This window comes from Nicotiana tomentosiformis, chromosome 1 (assembly GCF_000390325.3).
Source record: "Nicotiana tomentosiformis chromosome 1, ASM39032v3, whole genome shotgun sequence".
Classification (NCBI taxonomy): domain Eukaryota; kingdom Viridiplantae; phylum Streptophyta; class Magnoliopsida; order Solanales; family Solanaceae; genus Nicotiana; species Nicotiana tomentosiformis.
The window spans coordinates 115,379,202-115,397,045 of NC_090812.1; the positions used below are offsets into that span (position 1 = coordinate 115,379,202).

At 35.4% G+C, this 17,844-nt stretch overlaps 2 protein-coding genes across 5 annotated transcripts; one reads left to right on the forward strand and one right to left on the reverse strand.

Moving 5' to 3' along the window:
* Window positions 1-1,970: 1,970 nt before the first annotated feature.
* Window positions 1,971-4,882, forward strand: LOC104092339 (cyclin-dependent kinase inhibitor 3-like). Of its 2 annotated transcripts, none has more exons than XM_009597924.4 (3): window positions 1,971-2,556; window positions 4,207-4,407; window positions 4,496-4,882. In XM_009597924.4, the coding sequence occupies exons 1-3, from the start codon at window positions 2,162-2,164 to the stop codon at window positions 4,563-4,565; spliced, it is 666 nt and encodes a 221-aa protein (XP_009596219.1). In that variant the 5' UTR covers window positions 1,971-2,161; the 3' UTR covers window positions 4,566-4,882. The 2 variants fall into 2 exon arrangements, with proteins under 2 accessions (XP_009596219.1, XP_009596218.1); XM_009597923.4 differs by having other exon boundaries at window positions 1,973-2,556; window positions 4,204-4,407.
* A 2,991-nt stretch (window positions 4,883-7,873) lies between these two features.
* LOC104092340 (uncharacterized) lies at window positions 7,874-15,677 on the reverse strand. Of its 3 annotated transcripts, none has more exons than XM_009597925.4 (5): window positions 15,141-15,677; window positions 14,860-14,960; window positions 12,649-12,746; window positions 12,379-12,560; window positions 7,874-8,148 (listed from the first exon to the last, which is right to left on the reverse strand). In XM_009597925.4, exons 1-4 carry the CDS (start codon window positions 15,316-15,318, stop codon window positions 12,422-12,424), a joined length of 516 nt encoding a protein of 171 aa, XP_009596220.1. In that variant the 5' UTR covers window positions 15,319-15,677; the 3' UTR covers window positions 7,874-8,148; window positions 12,379-12,421. The 3 variants fall into 3 exon arrangements, with proteins under 3 accessions (XP_009596220.1, XP_009596221.1, XP_009596222.1); XM_009597926.4 differs by lacking the exon at window positions 7,874-8,148 and adding an exon at window positions 11,628-12,300; XM_009597927.4 differs by lacking the exon at window positions 7,874-8,148 and adding an exon at window positions 11,628-12,303.
* Between the last annotated feature and the right edge of the window lie 2,167 nt (window positions 15,678-17,844).

Sequence of the window (17,844 nt, forward strand, 5' to 3'; positions counted from 1 at the left end):
TATATATATATATATATATATATATATATTGGGATGATGGAAAATGTTATGGCGTTATATACGCACTACTGATCAGCTGGTATACATTGATGATTTTGCCCACAGTGGCCGAGATGATATGATAGGATGCCCTCAGAGGCCTGATGATGTTATGAAACATGTACCTATGCACGCCATGACATTCATACGCATATGCATCACACTATAATTATTTCATGATTTACAGAGTTATCCAGACTTACAGGTTGAGTCATTTACTCTATATTTCTTTCATGTATATTATGTACTTATTTATGTGCCTTACATACTTGGTACATTATTGGTACTGGCGTCCCTTTTGCCTGGGGACGTTGCGTTTCATGCCCCTAGGTCCTAATAGATAGGTCGAGAGTCCTCCAAGTAGGCTATCAGCTCAGCGGAAGGTGTTGGTGCGCTCCATTTGCTCCGAAGTTGCTTGTGTGGTAAGTATGATCAGGACATGTACTGATTAGTATGGCATGGCCCTGTCCCGACCTTTATAACATTTATGTACTCTTAGAGGCTTGTAGACATATGTCGTATACGTGAAAGATTGTATGGCTTTGTCGACCTATGTTTTGAGTTTATAAATGACCATGTTGGCCTATTAGGCCCGTATGCCACATGTATATGATGATGTAATAAGAAAGATGCATTACGTTCGTACTCGGTTGAGTAAGGTACCGTGTATCCGTCGCGGCCCATCGGTTTGGGTCGTGACAATCTTTTTCCTACATTACCCTTGGAGTAAATAGTATTGGAGTATGTGTTAGGAATATTTATGTGAAGAGATAGTAAATGTTAATATGGTCAATTTCATTGCTAATTAATTTTAAAAGGTGAATTTCTTAATCTGTGTGAAAACAACCAAAAAATTACTTATTGTGGACCGTAAGAAGTATTCTAACTAAATTATCCTTAATTAAAATTAGCATATTGTTAACTTGACATATTGGGATTTGTAAAGAGGGGCAAAGTTTGGAAAAATAAAATTAATTTTTTCTTGATTATGTAAAATGTTACTTATTTTGGACCAAAATAAAAAGGCAAAAAATCACTTATTATGGACCGGAGAGAGTAAGATATTAGGTTAAATTGTTTTAAAAAAATTATAATTAAATTTTTTAAAAAAATGGGGATGGAGAATATCTAGTATCTACATAGGATCTACCACATGGAGGTTGGTGCGTCAATTCTGGGGTATGATAAAAACGAAGTTATATATGTTTCACAATCTTATAATCACAGTTGACTATTTAAAATTTGATAGTGTGCCTGGTTATTCAAGCAAATTTATATGTTTCACAATCTTTTAATCACAAATGACTATCTAAAAATCTAATATCATTGGAAGAGGCCATAAAATCATTGAAATTTAGGAATCAAATATGAAATTAAGTAAGGCAACGCGCATAAATGCTTTGATTATTTATAAGCATATTTACAAGCATTTCTACTCTATTTAATATTTGATACATTATAATAGGGTTAGAAAGCATGATATTTGAAATATCCCACTTGATGATATCATTATCATGAGATCACATATAATCTTTAATCTCCTACGAATGTCATGATATTCAAAACTTTATAACGGCAACTTATAATTTATAACAAAATAATTCTTGTGAAAAAAGTTGTACTTATTGGTAATCGATAGATAGACTTCTCTGTCGTCAATTTAAACTATTTTGGATACAGATATATATTTATTAATTGGAGAATCAATTATTTATTGTTTCTAGTTCTTTCATTTTTGTATTTTAATTATTTTAATATAAAAATTACAAGTTTTATTACTATAACACAAAAAGTTAAAGAAAAAAGAAACAAGTAAAAACGCTCCCCCTCCCCCCCCCAAAAAAAAAAGAGAAGGGAAAAGGAAAAAAGAAAAAGAAAGTGTTTAACGTTACTGTTGAGTCCCTGACTCATAAGTATCCTGTTTCAACCCTAACTTCACCTAAATCAAAACCCAACCCCATCACTCATCTCCCCCTTTTTTCTCTTCTTTGCCCCTTTCCCTCCCTCTCCTCTTCCCTTTACAAATCAAACCCTTCCCCGCCTCTTCTCCTTCTTCTGCTTCTACCTCTTCATTTTTCCCCATTTTCAAAATAGAGAATCTTCTCTCTTTTCACTTCATCAAATGGGAAAGTATATGAGAAAAGCTAAAATAACAGGGGACGTGGCAGTGATGGAGGTGTCACAAGCAACTCCACTCGGTGTTCGCACCAGAGCAAGAACCCTAGCCCTTCAGCGCCTTCACTCTTCCTCCACTTCGCCGCCGCCGTCTGCTTCTGCTTCTGCTTCAGACTCTTGTTACCTTCAGCTTCGTTCCCGCCGCCTTGAGAAACCACCCACCCCTCTCTCCGACCACAGAAAGACCAAGAACCTTCACACAGAGGAAAACCCAAAATCTGATTCGAGGTTTTTAGTGTCTGGCTCTGTTGGGTCTGTTTCAATTACACAAAAAGATGGTTTCTTGGATGTGAATGAAATTTCATTTGGAGAGAATACTCTTGATTTTGAACACAGAGATAGGTACAACAAAATCTTCCTCTTTAGTCTGCATGCTTATCAAACTCAACTATTTTGTTCTTAATGTGGTTTGTATTGTGTTTTGCCCCGATTTTTTTATCAATCAATATGTTTTACGGGTTTAAGGCGGGAACGAGAGAAAAAGATTATTGCTTTGCAAATTTTTGTGGATAATATTAAGGGGAAAAAGAGTTTTGAAGGTGTAAAAGAGTTTGTTGCTTTTGTTTGAAAGCGCCCTTTGAGCGACTTTCGCATTCACAAAAAAAGAGTTTCTTTTAGTTTCCTCTTTTGGTGTTGCATTCGTGGGTACCACTTTTTTTTAAATGCTTTTTTCAGTTCCTTTGTAAATTTTGTTAAAGTTTGAAGAGGAATGATGCTTTTAATATTCTACAGCATTTTTCATGGTTGAAGTTATTTTTCTGTTTGTCTAAATGTTCTTTCTCTTCATTTGCTAAGTTCTAAATTCATTAAAAATTGTTGCTTTGTTAGTTTTCTCTCCTTTGGTCAAGGAAAAGATGAAATTATTGGTCTATAGTACTTTTATGCTACTCATGAACCTAAAACCTTTTCTTTTCTCACCATTCGGGTGTCTCAAGATTTTGGTCATCTATTTTCCTTCTTTGTTAAGTACAAATTTAGTCATCTTTTCAACCTTCTGAATTAGCGGAATTTTTGTGTAGTATTGTGTTTGAGCTGTTAGATCTACATGAGAAGAATTAACTAATTGTCATTTTGTATCTTATGGCAGACAGCCTTTGGAAATACCATGTTCCACTGCATAAAAAAGAGACTTATCATGTACTGTTAGAAAGAGAAACACATTGCAAAAATAGTTTAATACTTTAACTGCAGCAAAATGTTTCATTTTTTATGGAATTCCCTTACTTTTTTCCTACAGTAAACTTAGTAAGTAGTAGCAAGTGAAAAGTGAGGTTTGGACTAGATTTTTGCAGACTGCTTAGTTAACTGGATCTATGTTTTTCTGTTAACAAGTTGGATATTCAGTTCTTTTTTTTTTTACTAGAATCAGTTTCCTAAGCACTGTAGACTGGTCATAACAGAGCTATATCTGTTTATTCAGATGTGTACTAATGAGGTATAGCGGAACATTAGCTCAGTTTAGTCAGTAAAATGGGGTAAGAAAAAAGAAGAAATTTGGGTTTGGTTGTCATGGACCTAATTGTAAATGTAGCAAAATATAAAAGTTTAAAGACATCTAAAACTATTTTTGTACCATGTTTTTTTTCCAATGACATGTCCTAGTCATGGGGCCAAATATCTGAGTAGCAAAGGCAAAATCCTCAGCTATATTCTAGGTTAAAAATAGGATATCCCTTTTCACCCTCAGTGTATTTACATTGCTGAAACCTAGCAATTTTTTGTTTTCAGTACTATAGTTGTCCCTTTTTGGGGTATGGGTGGGGGTGGTGTAGAAATAAATTTGGATTAGATAGTTATTATCCCCAAAATATAGGTAATATAGAGCTTTATAAGATGGAAGTAATTACACCTTAAATTTATAGTGATTTCTCTATTGTAGTTCCAGCAAAATGTGATGTTGTCTCACTGAATATGCTTTCTTTGATTGCATAAGTGGTTTTTGTAACTGATAGTTGTCGTGTGCTTTGTTCGTTTTTCTTCCTTTAAAAGAAGCACTAGAGAAAGCACACCTTGTAGCCTGGTGATGGAAGCCGATGGTACGGTCAACCCTGGTTCCGCGACAAGGCGAACAAACTTAAACACAACAGCTCAAAGAACAAGGGACTCTATTCTTAGAAACATCCCTTCAGCTCAAGAAATGGAGGAATTTTTCACCTTTGCCGAGCAGCAACAACAGCGCCTTTTTATGGAGAAGTATGTAGTATTCAATTCAACGGATACTGTCATCTTTAAACACGTTTTACTGTCGACTAATGTGAAAATTTTTGTTTTTCATCAATAGGTACAACTTTGATGTGGTAAACGATTTACCGCTTACTGGTCGGTATGAATGGATTAGGGTGGATTACTGAGCTGGAGAAAGTCATCAGTTTTCCCTAATTTGCTGTGAAGAAGAAATTTGAAAAAAAGGGGGCATGAAGTTGGTGGATATTTTATGTTTGTCTCTCCCCCAACCAAAAATTGTTGTATAAAGAGAGTGGGTGTAGTTTAAGTTGTCTGTCAGATGGCAGAATTACACATGACTAACAATTTGGAAGCTGTACTGTAGAATAGGGCATAAATTGTCAAATTAGGCTTTTGACTATCTTTGTAACTTGCAAGGTGACATAGCCAACACCTTATGTACCATCTGTTTTTTCAATCAATTTAGGGTTTAGCTTTCCACTCCCCCTTTATTATCCACTTGATAATAGTTGCATGTGACATCAAAGGTGTACTTTTTCTCTACAGTCAATTCTATGGTTATAAAATCTCGCCCTTTACTTTACAAAGACAAATGTTTTAACTATTTCTGAACGACTTACGTATTCGACAAAAAAAAATTCAGTAACGATCTAAATAATGAGTCAATTTTGTACTGTCTGGAACTGTAACCATTTTATACCGTCCAACTAGAATATTAGTTGAATATTCATTAGCAAAGTAGGGCTTAGACCTATCCCTCTTCCCCACACTAGAGTGTAATATGAGGATAGTCTTATTACTTATGTTCAATCCAAAGAACCAAAGCTCCATTTGGATTGTGGTGTGACCAAATTCAATATTTTCATTTATCACCAATAGGCAGAGTGAGCAGGAATTAGTTGGGCTTGCTAATATATCCCAGGCGTACTGCAAAGGACTGATTCTAATGGGGATTGATCATTTCATGGGAGGCCCTGTGCCATGTGATTCTCTCCTGAAAAACTTCACATGTGATGTTTCGAAAGCGAAGAAGCCTAGTATAATCCCACAGTAGGGATGTATACAGACTTTATCTCTATCTTAAAATGTTATTTGCCGGAAGACCCTTAGCGAAAGCATAAGCTGCCTATTATCAACTAACCTAAGGGGATCTTTCCCAGAATGCGCATCAACAGTGCTTAAGCTGTTCCTTGCTCTCTGTCGTACACTCGTTAAGGGGGCAAAAATTAACTTTGTAATCAGATGATAAAGCATGAAATATTTGGTAGCATGGATATAGCATAATTTTATTTTTCAAGTGTAATTTATCCATATAAACAGTGAAATATAAGTAATCCAATTGAGACCAGTATATATAATTGGGTTTTCCTACTCCTTGGTTTAGTAAGAAGTATCAATGTCAAGTGGCAATAAAGTTTGTGTGGTGGTTGGTGGTTTTGCCATTATTATTATGGATTCGTATATTGTATTGTCCTGTTTTTCTCAAGCTGCCCAGCTAGTAATAATAATATCATTCACAGGTGTGCATTTAATAATGTGCGTGAAGTCCCAAATACTCCCCCCTCCCCCCCCCCCCCGTGTTTGTTTGCTCCCTCACATGCAACATTGTACCCTTTCAGCTTTTTCTTACCAATTCATATGAGAATTGATGATCAAATTGTAGATTTAATGGTTTCCACTTCTCTCATGTTTGTACCATTTGTACTTTCAACTTAATTTGAGTTCCCCTTTGTTTTGTAGATTTATGTCAAGTCTTGAACATAATACAAAGTAAATTTCAATTTGGGACCTGAGCAGATATCGCTAGGTAGTGCATAATTTGGACACAAACCAGCGCTTTGCAATAACTTGTTTTAGCGTTATCTTTAGGTGAATGCTATACTTAGGCAAATTTGTGCTTTCATTCTTTAGCTTCTCACTGAGAGATCTCAAAAGCTAAGAAACAAAGCAATTTTGTTGTGTTGCTCTTTATGTCACGATGAGGAAATTGCACACAATAAAGATGCTGTCAGTTTTGCTCTTTCATTTTAATTAAGAACTCAATGGGCTAACTGTTTACTTTTCGGTTTTTCACTTTTCAAACAAAGAATCCGGAAGTTAAAAAGGAAAGCTAGTTTTAGCACTTCAAAGAGTACTTGAGATGCTTGGTCACTTTGATGCAAGGCATGACAAGTTTTAAAGTGCATTTCATGCCTTTCATTAAAATGCATAGTTATTGCGCAAGCAAAGGATTTAACTCAAACGTTTTTAGAATTAAACCTATTTGTTTTAATTTTAGTGAATTTTTATACATTACCCTATACTCGGCATTGAAAGTATTGGATTCAGATGAACTCAGTAAACTACATCCCCTCTTGAGTATTGCCATTTGAAGTTGAATGATTGGTTTTAGAAAAAGAGGTTATCATAAGAAATATTTATATACATTATTAGATCACTTATAAGGTAATTAGAGTTATATCTTTATTACAAGTATTAAACAATAACCTGATAATATGGTAGCTAACTCACTAATAAGTTATAGTAATAGCTTAAACTATACCGCTTATATAAATAAGTTGCACTTTATCTCTTAGACCATTTACTGAAGCAACTATAAACTTGGGGAAAAAAATAATTATTGCCTCATAGTTTTTAAAAGTGACACTTATTTCAGACCAAATTAGTTTGTCTTAAATGCTACGAGTACTTATTTTGCAATGGAGGAAGTTCTGCTATTCTGAGAGACAATGATGATGATTTCAGAATTCATTGAATGAAGTAGGGTAGTGGAGTGAGTTGTAAAGCTTAAAAAATACTATACTGTCAATTTCAGGATTGACATCTTCCCCCAACGGATTCTTCTCCTTTTACTTTTGTCATTGTTTTCAGTGAGAGAAAGTCAGTTAATGGACTGCTTCAGTGTCTTCCAACCTCGCATTACACCACTGCTTCACTGTTTTTTAGTACTACCCAAACTTCTTTCCCCCATAAACTATACTCGTGAACTGTTCATTGGTCACTTTACTGTTCCCATAATTTACATTGAACTTTGTGTTCGATGCAAACTATGGAAACTCCTTCCCCTTCAACATGTATTGTAGAATAGTTTGAAATTGTTTTATCCTTGATCAGAGGTTTTGATTATTTTTCAAAGTTGGGGCTTAGCTACCTTGGGAGCTGATAATAGAAGTTCCTCTACTGTAGACAAAAATTAATTATTTGTAAAAGTTATGTAAATATTTTGAAGGAAAATTGCCTAAACATGCTCAACCTTCTGTTTTCTAATGTATCATTGTTTGTTCAGCTGTATTTTTTAACAAGAACCGAACTTTGTTTTCCTCAAAATTTCCTCTTCGGCGAGTTTGATACATGAAAACAACCGGTCACACAAAATTTGTAATTTTTCAGACAAATCAACTATTCAAATCAATTGGCACTCTTCTGTTAGACACACGAAAGAAAATCATTTCTCCAGTGGATTAACCCCACAATCTCGAGAAGAAACACTTCATAAAGAGATGAAAATTCAACACATAGCAAGGACAGAGAGACATTTGATGTGCAATCTCATAATATTTATCTGGTTTGACATCATCAAGCTAGTACATTAAGATAACTTACAGTTAACCACCATGAGAAGCAGAAAATGTAATTTAACCAACCTAGATTAATCCTAACATCTACTCAATGGAAAGTCTGATCTTCTGAGCATTTACAGAACTATAATACACCTTGTAACTTGCACAGTTTGTCAGCAGTCAGCAGCATCTGCGAAGGACATAAGATTCAAATAATAAAGACACGACAAAGTATCTCGTTAAACTCTAGCTTGCCGAAACTCAACAAAGTGATTGAGGAACATCAAATGTGAATATTTCTAAGAGTTAATACCCTCAAACCCGTCTAAACTATACGATCTTTGTCAGTTCCCTACCTAAACTATCAACTGTCCCCAAAACCCCCCTGAACTATATCTCCCTTCATAATAAAACCCCCCGTCTCAATCTTACTAGTGCGTATGATACACGCTCTAATTAAATTTTAAAACCTGCCATGTGGCGTGCCACGTGGATAATTAATTACCTTAAATCTTAAAACTGGCTTAATTAGCATATATTAATTTAATTACATGGTAAAAATTAAAAGGGGATTTTACCTTACTAGTCGGTCATTTCTTCTCAGCAAAAATGGTCTCCTTGCTCTCATCCGAAAACTTCTCTCATCGGACATGAGAGACACTTTTGATTTCACTTCTTAATCACCTTAATCTTATTGTTGCTACCATTGATTTCTCTTCTTAGTGTTGCTGCTATTTCGAATCGGGAGTAAATTTCGGGTTTTGCCGGTGAATCAGTGTAAAAAATTAGGGTTTAGGGTACTGAAGATTCATTTAGTTCTGAAGATTGTTTGAAGATTCTGAAGATTATTAAAGAAGATAGCTTCAATACAGGTCCTATTCTTTATTCCCTATTATTTTTGTTACGAAATTATGATAGGTAGGTGCTACGATTTAGTTCGGAGTAGAAAAATTTGGGTCTTTTTTTTGAATTGTTACATCTTTCTGATTGTTGATGTTGGTTTGTCGAATATATAATTGCATGCATGCTGCCTGTTGTTAGTTTTAGATTTCGGGTCTTTTTATGTTAGTTTAATAAGTTCTTAAAAATAAATTTGGGTAACAACTAAGGATGGATAAAATGAGAAAGATAAAAAATAAACTCAATCAACAGAGAGAATTTCAAATGGATTAAGATGAAGAAATGGAGAAGAAAGGTGTAATATAAAAAAAAAAGAGGAGAAAATATAAGTTTTTAAAAACATGGGCTAATTAGCCGTTACTTCCTGTCAGCTGGGGCCCATTTTACTGGTTATTGTCACCCTTCACGCGCTCTTAGGCGACTTATTTCACACAATGTGTCACATAAGCGACGGGAGGTTTTTATTATGAAGGGGAATATAGTTCAAGGGGGTTTTGGAGACAGTCGATAGTTTAGGTAAAGAACTGACAATGATCGTATAGTTTAGGCGGGTTTGAGGATAGAGGTGCATTTGTATTTATAAGCAAATACGAATTAGATCAATCAACTTCTCATTTAATGGTTCTTAATATACTAAGCTCATCAGCGGCTTAGAATCTTCTAATGTCCATTTGATATGCTCTAGTGTGGCTGGAAAGGGAGAAGATTGTCTTCAAAAAATTAGCAGTAGATTATACAAGCAGCATGTTGCTCAGTTCTGAGTGTCCTCTTGCTCCAAGAATAGGACAGGATTATTCGAGCTGCTATATTCCACTTCAGAGTACAATGTCTTCTTGCCATATTATCAGGAATAGAGTCAAGGAGGAGATTCATGTTTCACCATTTGATTAAATACTCACTTTAGCAAAATGACATGCATCTTCTTGTACTAGCCTCAATTTCCCTCAACCTGTCTTTCTCTCATTCTCACACATATTCAGGTAAAACAAGCTGGCTTTCCCCACAGATCTCATGCTGATAGCAGCATGATCAGGTTTAATAAAGTGGCCGTTTCCCTTACTCGCCACCAGAGTTACGAAATGATTAACTCCGAACTAGTGCATAGATAATCCGGAACTTAGATCTTCTGTGCTCAAGACCCTAATATACATATCATTACGAGCACATGCCAGCAGTATATCAGGAGGATTTTATAGAGAACCATTGATTTTTTTTTCTTGTAAAGGTATTACAACCATCTTATTGATACTATTTCGAACAATGAAAAGATCAAGAATTAATAGTTATCTATCTATTTTTGATGGATAAAATAACATAATTATCTATTATAGGTTTTCAATGAATGTGTCTACCTCAACATTGAGCATTTGGTTGTCTCCCTTATAAATACCAACTTCAGTGACAAAAGAGGAACTGTTGGTAACAGCAAAAGCCATGTATGTCCAAGGTGTTTGGGTGAGCTTATAAGCTGGTCAAACTAGTTCATCGGTACTTTCTGCTTATTTACGCATTTGGTGAATACCAGATGTGCTTATAAGTTATAACCAAGTGTTTATAAGACAAAATCATTTTTACAAAAGTTTTACTATTTTTCTGAGAAACCAAAAGTTTTAGTATTATTTTATCCCTAATACTTTTGTAATTCCCGAAATGCCCTTCCAGAACAGAACACCTAACTCGCTCTCCATTCCATGTACGTTGTTTGCCTTTCTCCATGTAAATATACTTTTAAATTCATATTTTTGACAACTTTAAGGGCATTTCGGTCATCTTAATGTAAAAGTGCTTATCCACATTTTTACAAACACATCAATAACTCTTTATCAGTTTTAGCACTTTCTATCCAAACACGTAACAACTTATTTACAAAATCAACTTTAGAAATTGTGCTTATCCCTTAATTTCAATCAGTTAAGCAAAAAGGGCTCATAAACAACAAACCAACCCCATCCATGGCAATTTTTCACATCCTTTGTACCAATCTTAATGTACATCGGATTCTGCCCTCCTCGTGGCATATCGGGCCAGTGGTTTCTTCAATCTCGCACTCTTTTACATGGCAATTTGAGAATGGAGATGTCGCAGTACAATAGATACACATGACACTGCTTCAGCCACCTTTCACATGTCCACTATAATTTAAAGGTCACTGTGAAACACTTCCCCTATTCCAACCGATATTTGTGTCAATTTGTATGAAGAAATATTATCTAACCTAACAGGTTGAAGGAGAAGAAAATCTTGGCAATCCAAAACCAAATGGAATCAGGCAATTGGTCAGAATCAGCGACATAGTAAAAACATTTATGTAAGAAATCACATTGTAAAAATATCTTCTCATCTTTCACGGTGTCCATAGATTTTTAAATTAGGACAACTAGACTTTTTTTCATCATCATATCTAAATTTTGCTAGCAGCTTCCAATTTTGAATATTTCAATCACATGTTTCACACATATATTTTCCATTTTCCACTATATAGCCAACATTGCCTTAAATACTCATGCCAGGGGCACGAGCTCACTTACTTCCAATTTTTGAATATCCTCCCGTTTTTGAAGGGGAGCTTTGGCGCAATGGTAAAAGCTGCCGCAGTATGACTAGGAGGCCACGAGTTCAAATCGTGGAAAGAGCCTTTTGCAAAAACGCAAGGTAAGGCTACCAGACCCGATGTGGTCCAGCCCTTTCCCCGACCCCGCACATAGCGGGAGCTTAGTGCACCGAGCTGCCTTTTTTTTTTCCTTGAAAATCTCAGATATCCTGTTTCACTTTCCATTTTCCAACTATATTTCCTACATTGCCTTAGATACTCATGCTAGGGACACGAGCAAACTTGCTTCCCATTCTCGAATATCTTCCATTGCAAATTACATACATTTCTATTTCATTCGCCATCTTTCAACTATATTTCCCACATTGCCTTGCATACTCGTGCCAGAGACACGTGCACGCTTAAGAACTGCTCTTATGTGGGCATTGCTCAGTTGCATTAAATAGGTTTTATGGTGAAGTTAAGATAAATGAATGGCAGTGGTGCTTTTTAATCAAATTTCTGTATGAACTTGCTCAATTGATTTAATAACAAACAGCTTGATTTAGTAGCAGATTAATACCAGATAATCAATTCCAGTAACATAGGTACAGCAAAAGCGATCAAGTGACACATCAGTATTTGAAATATTTTCTCCTTTTTCTTGATGTCCATGCATTTCCAATTTCAACAATCAGTTTCATTTCCCATTTTCATCTGTAATTTTGCTTGACTTCCAGTTTTTTATTATCACAAATCAGAATGTTCAGATATTCTGTTTTAGTTTCTTTACATTGCCTTCAAATACACATGCCAGGAACAGGAAGGCACACTTGGCAGTTGCTCTTAGATGGGGCACTTTTCTTGCACTGAAATGGTTCTAAGGTGGAATTGAGAAAAACATGAACGTTTCTGCTGCATAAAATTTGTGTATGAACTTGCTTGCTTAACAAATAGGTTGATTCAGGATCAGAGGAAATGAACGCATACCTGATAATTAATGATATATCCAATGAGATACTAATTGTGCTCCTCAGAAGTTGTAGGTGATACTATCTGTTGTTTGCTTCGCTTCAGACATCTCAACTTCGCATGCAGAAACATCTGGTGCATTTTCATTTTCCATTCTTATCTGTTTGAGTGTATCTAATTGTATAGCACGTAGCTCATATCTGATCATCAACATTAATTGAACTTTATCTTCTCTGGGTAAGAAGCACAAGCACAACAGCATTTGCAAAGTTAGTACACGGAACTTACTTGGCAATATAACCCTTAACAAGTGCAAAATATATCGCCCAAAACTGGTGCTCCTTCAAATATCGTGGACATAATTTGAACCTCAGTTGTGAGAGTTCCTGAATGGAGCATTGACGAAATAAATTTAAGAAACCAAATTAACAGAGAAGCTGTCACAACTAAATGCAAACTGATAAAGCTGGTGCAGGTCTCTAAACCCACTATAGTCAAATCCACAGAAATAATATCTTTTTATCTTCTGAAAATGCATGAACCAAAAGTAAGCTCACAGTAGAAAATTAATCTACCCAGAGAAGAATTAATGTACAGGTGTGTAACAGGAAGTAGGAAAAGAATGGATGCGAGCTGATGAAACTAACACATGTCTCTCAGATATAGCCATCAAACCAATATGAACAGGCATATAATACTCAGACTCCACACAAGATACTGCTTAGGGGAAGGACTGCAGGATCATCTATACTACGCAACAAAAAGACAAAAAAGTCACTAATCGTTTTCTTCATACGTTGGTTCTTAATGTGAACACATAGTTGTCAACTTCACATGTCACTAGTTTATCAAGTTGTGAAATGCTGCTAGCCTAGTAGATTGGTGTTAGGATCTTCTAGGGAGATAGCTGAAAATCCCGACTACATCAACCGATCTAAGAAAGAAGGTCTGATAAGGCCAAAATACTTGCTCGGTGTTAAGAACTGGACATGGAGCTTAACTCACTAAGGTGGTGAAGAATGCCTAAAACCACATAAAGAGACTAAACCTATACACTTAACCAAAGTGAGAGTCTAATACCCTTTGGCATGCTCAGGAGTGGACATTTGAATTTTGAAGGGTGTAATGACATAACATAGCTGGTCTAACATTGGGTATCCCTAAATCAAGTAGGGGTCTGCTCCGATACCATGTTAAGAAATGAACATCGGGCCTAATATAACCTCAAAAGCTATCTCAACTGATTAATATTGTCCAAAACCATATAAAGAGAGAACAACTCATACACCTAACATTTTCACTTGGAAAATTGTGGCTTTATCCCTACTAAAATTATTTGTAGTCTGCATCCACTACCTAGTAAATTTCTAGATCCCAAAGAAAATCAACATAATGCAAGTATAAAAACCTTGCATGAGATATTTAGTCTAGTCACTGTAGCAAGCAAAATAAACTTATACCAGGTCAAGGTTCTTTGTATTGTCTCATGCTACAGTATAAAAACTAAACCTTTTTTTCTATAAGGTAACCAAAAAAAAAAAAAAACACTTTCATAACTGAATATTCCCTTTCACATGCCGATCCTTCCTTTTTGGTCGGTTCCGAAAAGATCGACACATTTTTATGTTTCTTTTTAACATTCTCATTTTACTCTTAATGATGTACTTATAGGTATCGGCATGACATGTTGGGAGCCCTACTAGATACTAGGAGTACTTTGGTGTGTCGAAGACATTTAGTTAGGGTAACAACTTACCCGCACCGGGGTGTTTATGCCAAACCAATAGGTGCATGACATGTGTTTGTAAAAAGACTCAACTCACATAATCATGGTTGGTTAGTACATGTTTAGCATATTAAAATCACTTAACCATGGTAAATTGGTAGAGTTTGGTGTAAACACCCGATGTCGGTAAGTTTTTACCTTTGGTCCATCGGGTAAGTTTTTACCTTTAGTTAATGTACCAATTACCAGAAGTCTTCCTTTCCTTTCCAGTCAAATATTGCCGTATATATATGGGGGGAAGTAAATGATGACAAAAGCTCCATTGTTTCCTGCTAGGCAGGACGAAGTGGGGCCTTGGAGTTACTGGAAAGTTGATAGCAACATTAGGAAAGTATGGAAGATGATACCTGCAGCTATTTTTTGGAGCATTTGGAATGAAAGAAACATCAGGTGTTTTGATGGAGTATCAATTTCTCCACACAAACTCAAGGCTAGATGCTTCATGTATTTGTATAACTGGGCTTATCTATCCCCTATAAACTCCCTGAGAGTTTTTTGAATTTTGTTTGCTCCCTAGTACTAGTATAAACATTTGTAAGGAGCTAACAATTGCTACACTCCTTTGTAATTGATGCATCTTCTTGATGCCAGTAATGAACCAATTACTTCATAAAAAAAAAGCATTCAAAATATACGTCCTAAATCTTCCTTTAACACAGCTTTTAAGAACCTGAAGGGAAGAGAAAGTAAAAGAGTTGGAGAAAAGGAAAGACCTTGAGTTTGGAAAGAACAAGCAAAGCATGACGCTGTTGCCAATCAAATAGATCTTTCCGTACATTATCTCCACCGCCGTCGTTGTTACCATCCTCCTCATCTAACAACAAAACCTTTTACAATTTCAGACATTAAGATATATCGGCATGTAAGCTAAATATGTAAATCTCCACATAAGGAAAATGTCAATAAATATTTATCAATTCTAAACTACTTAGAGTCTGGCCATATCAATCCCAATTTCAGTAAAAAGAAAAGCAAAAATAAAAGAAAAAGGAACCTGGGAGAGAGAAGTTGCGAAAGGTATCAATGGAGAAGGATTTGATAAAATCGAGTAATTGGTCAGTGACGCCGTAGAGTAGTTCCTCCTCCTCAACGTTAGGTTGAGCAGTAACAGCGGTGGTCGTAGTAGCAGTAGTTCTAGAGAGACTTCGTCGGAACCATGAATACACATCCATGAATCAGAATCACAATCGCAATCCCTCTTTCTTCCCTTGCTGAAAATTCTCTGTATCTCAATTCTGATTTTGGAAGATTAGAATAGAAGAAGAATCCTAAATTGTTAGAGGAGGAGGTTTTCACTCAAATGGTCTACAAGTTTGGAAGTATCTTTTGCCCTTGTTACATAATTTTGAACAAATAGGAGTAACATGAGGGGAAAACTATCCAAAGGTCCATAAACAATTTTAACCAAAACTAATTCAAAATAAAATATCTACCAAAATAGCTCAAATATCATTTTGTAACAAATTTAGTTTGCTAAAACACAAAGATAATTCAAACTTTTTGAGACTTCAGTAATATTCTAAGTTTCTTTAAGTTGAAATTCAAATTCCAGGTTCTTAACTCGATTTAGAAACCGCTATTAAACATTAGTATGTTGGATTGGGTCGAAGGATTAAACTGAAAACGCCATTGACAATTATTAAAGCTTGCTTAAGCTTAAATTAAAAAATTTGGGTTTTCGAAATTGGAATTTATTTGAGTAGCTATTTGTTGGAATAAATTGGGTATGTTTTAAGGAATGTGAATCTCAATTTTGAGATGATTTGGTGGAGATTTTAAGTGATTTGAATTGAAATTTGAGCCAAATTCGAAGTATACAAAATGAACATGGAAGAAGATCATATGTTTATCACATTGTTGTGTATCATTTGTATATCACATATGTATCATTTGTGTATCATATGTATATCACATATATATCCATGTATACATGTGTGTGACATATATGCATGATACATGTTTGATACATGTGTCGCGGAAGAATCATTTAAACTCGATTTTAACTGTGAATTTTGATACCAAACTAGTCCAAATCACCTCCAATCTTTCTCAAATTTATTTACTGCATCATCTATATATTTTCAACGAATTTCAACCATACCCATTGAAAATAATATTTTTTTGCCTAATTCTTTTAATATTGTTTATCATTGATAATGAATTTTGACTCCAAACTAGTCTAACTCACCTTCAAACTTCGTCAAATTTTGTATATTGCCTCGTCTATATATTTTCAACGAATCGCGATAATACCCATTGGAAAAAAAAATCTTTTTTCGCCTATGTTTTTTGAATATTGTATATCATGGATAATTTTTTGGGCTATTTTTTGTAACATGATAGTTGTTAGTAAATTGTATCTTTTTTTGGTATATTCCCATAAGATGCCATAAAAATACGCTAGGCCTGTTGGGCCAGCCTAACCCAGCCTGCTATTTGGACAGTGTAAAGTTAGGGTTTTTCTAGCCCATTTGAAGTTGAAGTTTATAAGGGGAAAGGCATGATATGACAATGCATAAAGAGAATTGGTAATTTTAGCTTTAAATTAGGTTTGGCAAAGGCAGTCCCAAGAAAATTGGCATTTTATAGCTATATAATGAAAAACTCTAATTCCTTATTTATTCTCTCGCCCAATATTTTTTTTTCAATCTGGTAAACTTTCTTCTTCTCTCTCCCGACGTTACTTCTTCTTTGTCACGACCCAAAATCTCACCCGTCGTGATGGCGACTATCTCAATATTAGGCCAGCCGACAATCTCAATAAATCACCATATCTTTTAAGTTTGAAAACATAATATCTAAATTTAGCGGAAGACAAACTCACAAATACATATATAAAATACTCCCAAAACTCGGTATCACTAAGTACATGAGCATCTAATATGAATACAAGTCTGAAAAATACGGTCCATAATAGTCTGAGACCAAATGCAGTACATAAGTAGATAGGGAAGGAGAGGCAAGGTCTGCGAAACACGGCAGCTACCTCTGAATCTCCGAAAAAGTCAATTGTGCGAGAGAATCAACACCCGCTATGACCGGGAACACCTGGATCTGCACACAAAGTGCAGGGTGTAGTATGAGTACAACCAACTCAGTAAGTAACAATAATAAATAAGAAATTGAAGATAATGACGAGCTACACAGTTATAGTTCACTTTCAGTAATTCCAGCAAAGAATAGACATGCTTTCAAATCCAGTAGTTTAAGTTAAATCAATTTTATACAGTTCAAGTTCGTATAATCCGGATATAAAATCTTTCAGAGAATTTCACAACAATGACAGATAACAACTAAGTGCAACAACAAATGAAAAGCAAGTACAGCCTCTCAGGACAACAGTCACTCAACTCGTCACAACAACTCAACCACTCGGCTCTCAGCTCTCAGCACTCACACTTAATGGGTACCCGCGCTCACTAGGGTGTTTAGACTCTGGAGAGGCTCCTACAATCCAAATGCTATAATCTGCACGAACAACTCACGTGCTGCACAAATAATTCACGTGTCATAGTATAAATATCTAGAACCGCACGGACAACTCACGTGCTATAGTATAATATAAGGATCCGCACGGACAACTCACATGCTATAGTATAAATATCTCACAATCAGGCCCTCGGCCTCGCTCAGTCATAAATCTCTCCAGTCTCTCGGGCTCTCAACAATCATGAAATCAGCCCAAACAACAATGATAT

Bases quoted from the DNA above. Each gene is read 5' to 3' on its own strand.
- LOC104092339 (XM_009597923.4), top strand. From the start codon at position 2,162: ATGGGAAAGTATATGAGAAAAGCTAAAATAACAGGGGACGTGGCAGTG. The intron at 2,557-4,203 runs GTACAACAAAAT...TTCCTTTAAAAG, and splicing joins GATTTTGAACACAGAGATAG to AAGCACTAGAGAAAGCACAC. The intron at 4,408-4,495 runs GTATGTAGTATT...TTTCATCAATAG, and splicing joins CAGCGCCTTTTTATGGAGAA to GTACAACTTTGATGTGGTAA.
- LOC104092340 (XM_009597925.4), bottom strand. From the start codon at position 15,318: ATGGATGTGTATTCATGGTTCCGACGAAGTCTCTCTAGAACTACTGCT. The intron at 12,747-14,859 runs GTCTTTCCTTTT...TGCTCCATTCAG, and splicing joins TTGTTCTTTCCAAACTCAAG to GAACTCTCACAACTGAGGTT. The intron at 12,561-12,648 runs GTAAGTTCCGTG...GTTGATGATCAG, and splicing joins GTTAAGGGTTATATTGCCAA to ATATGAGCTACGTGCTATAC.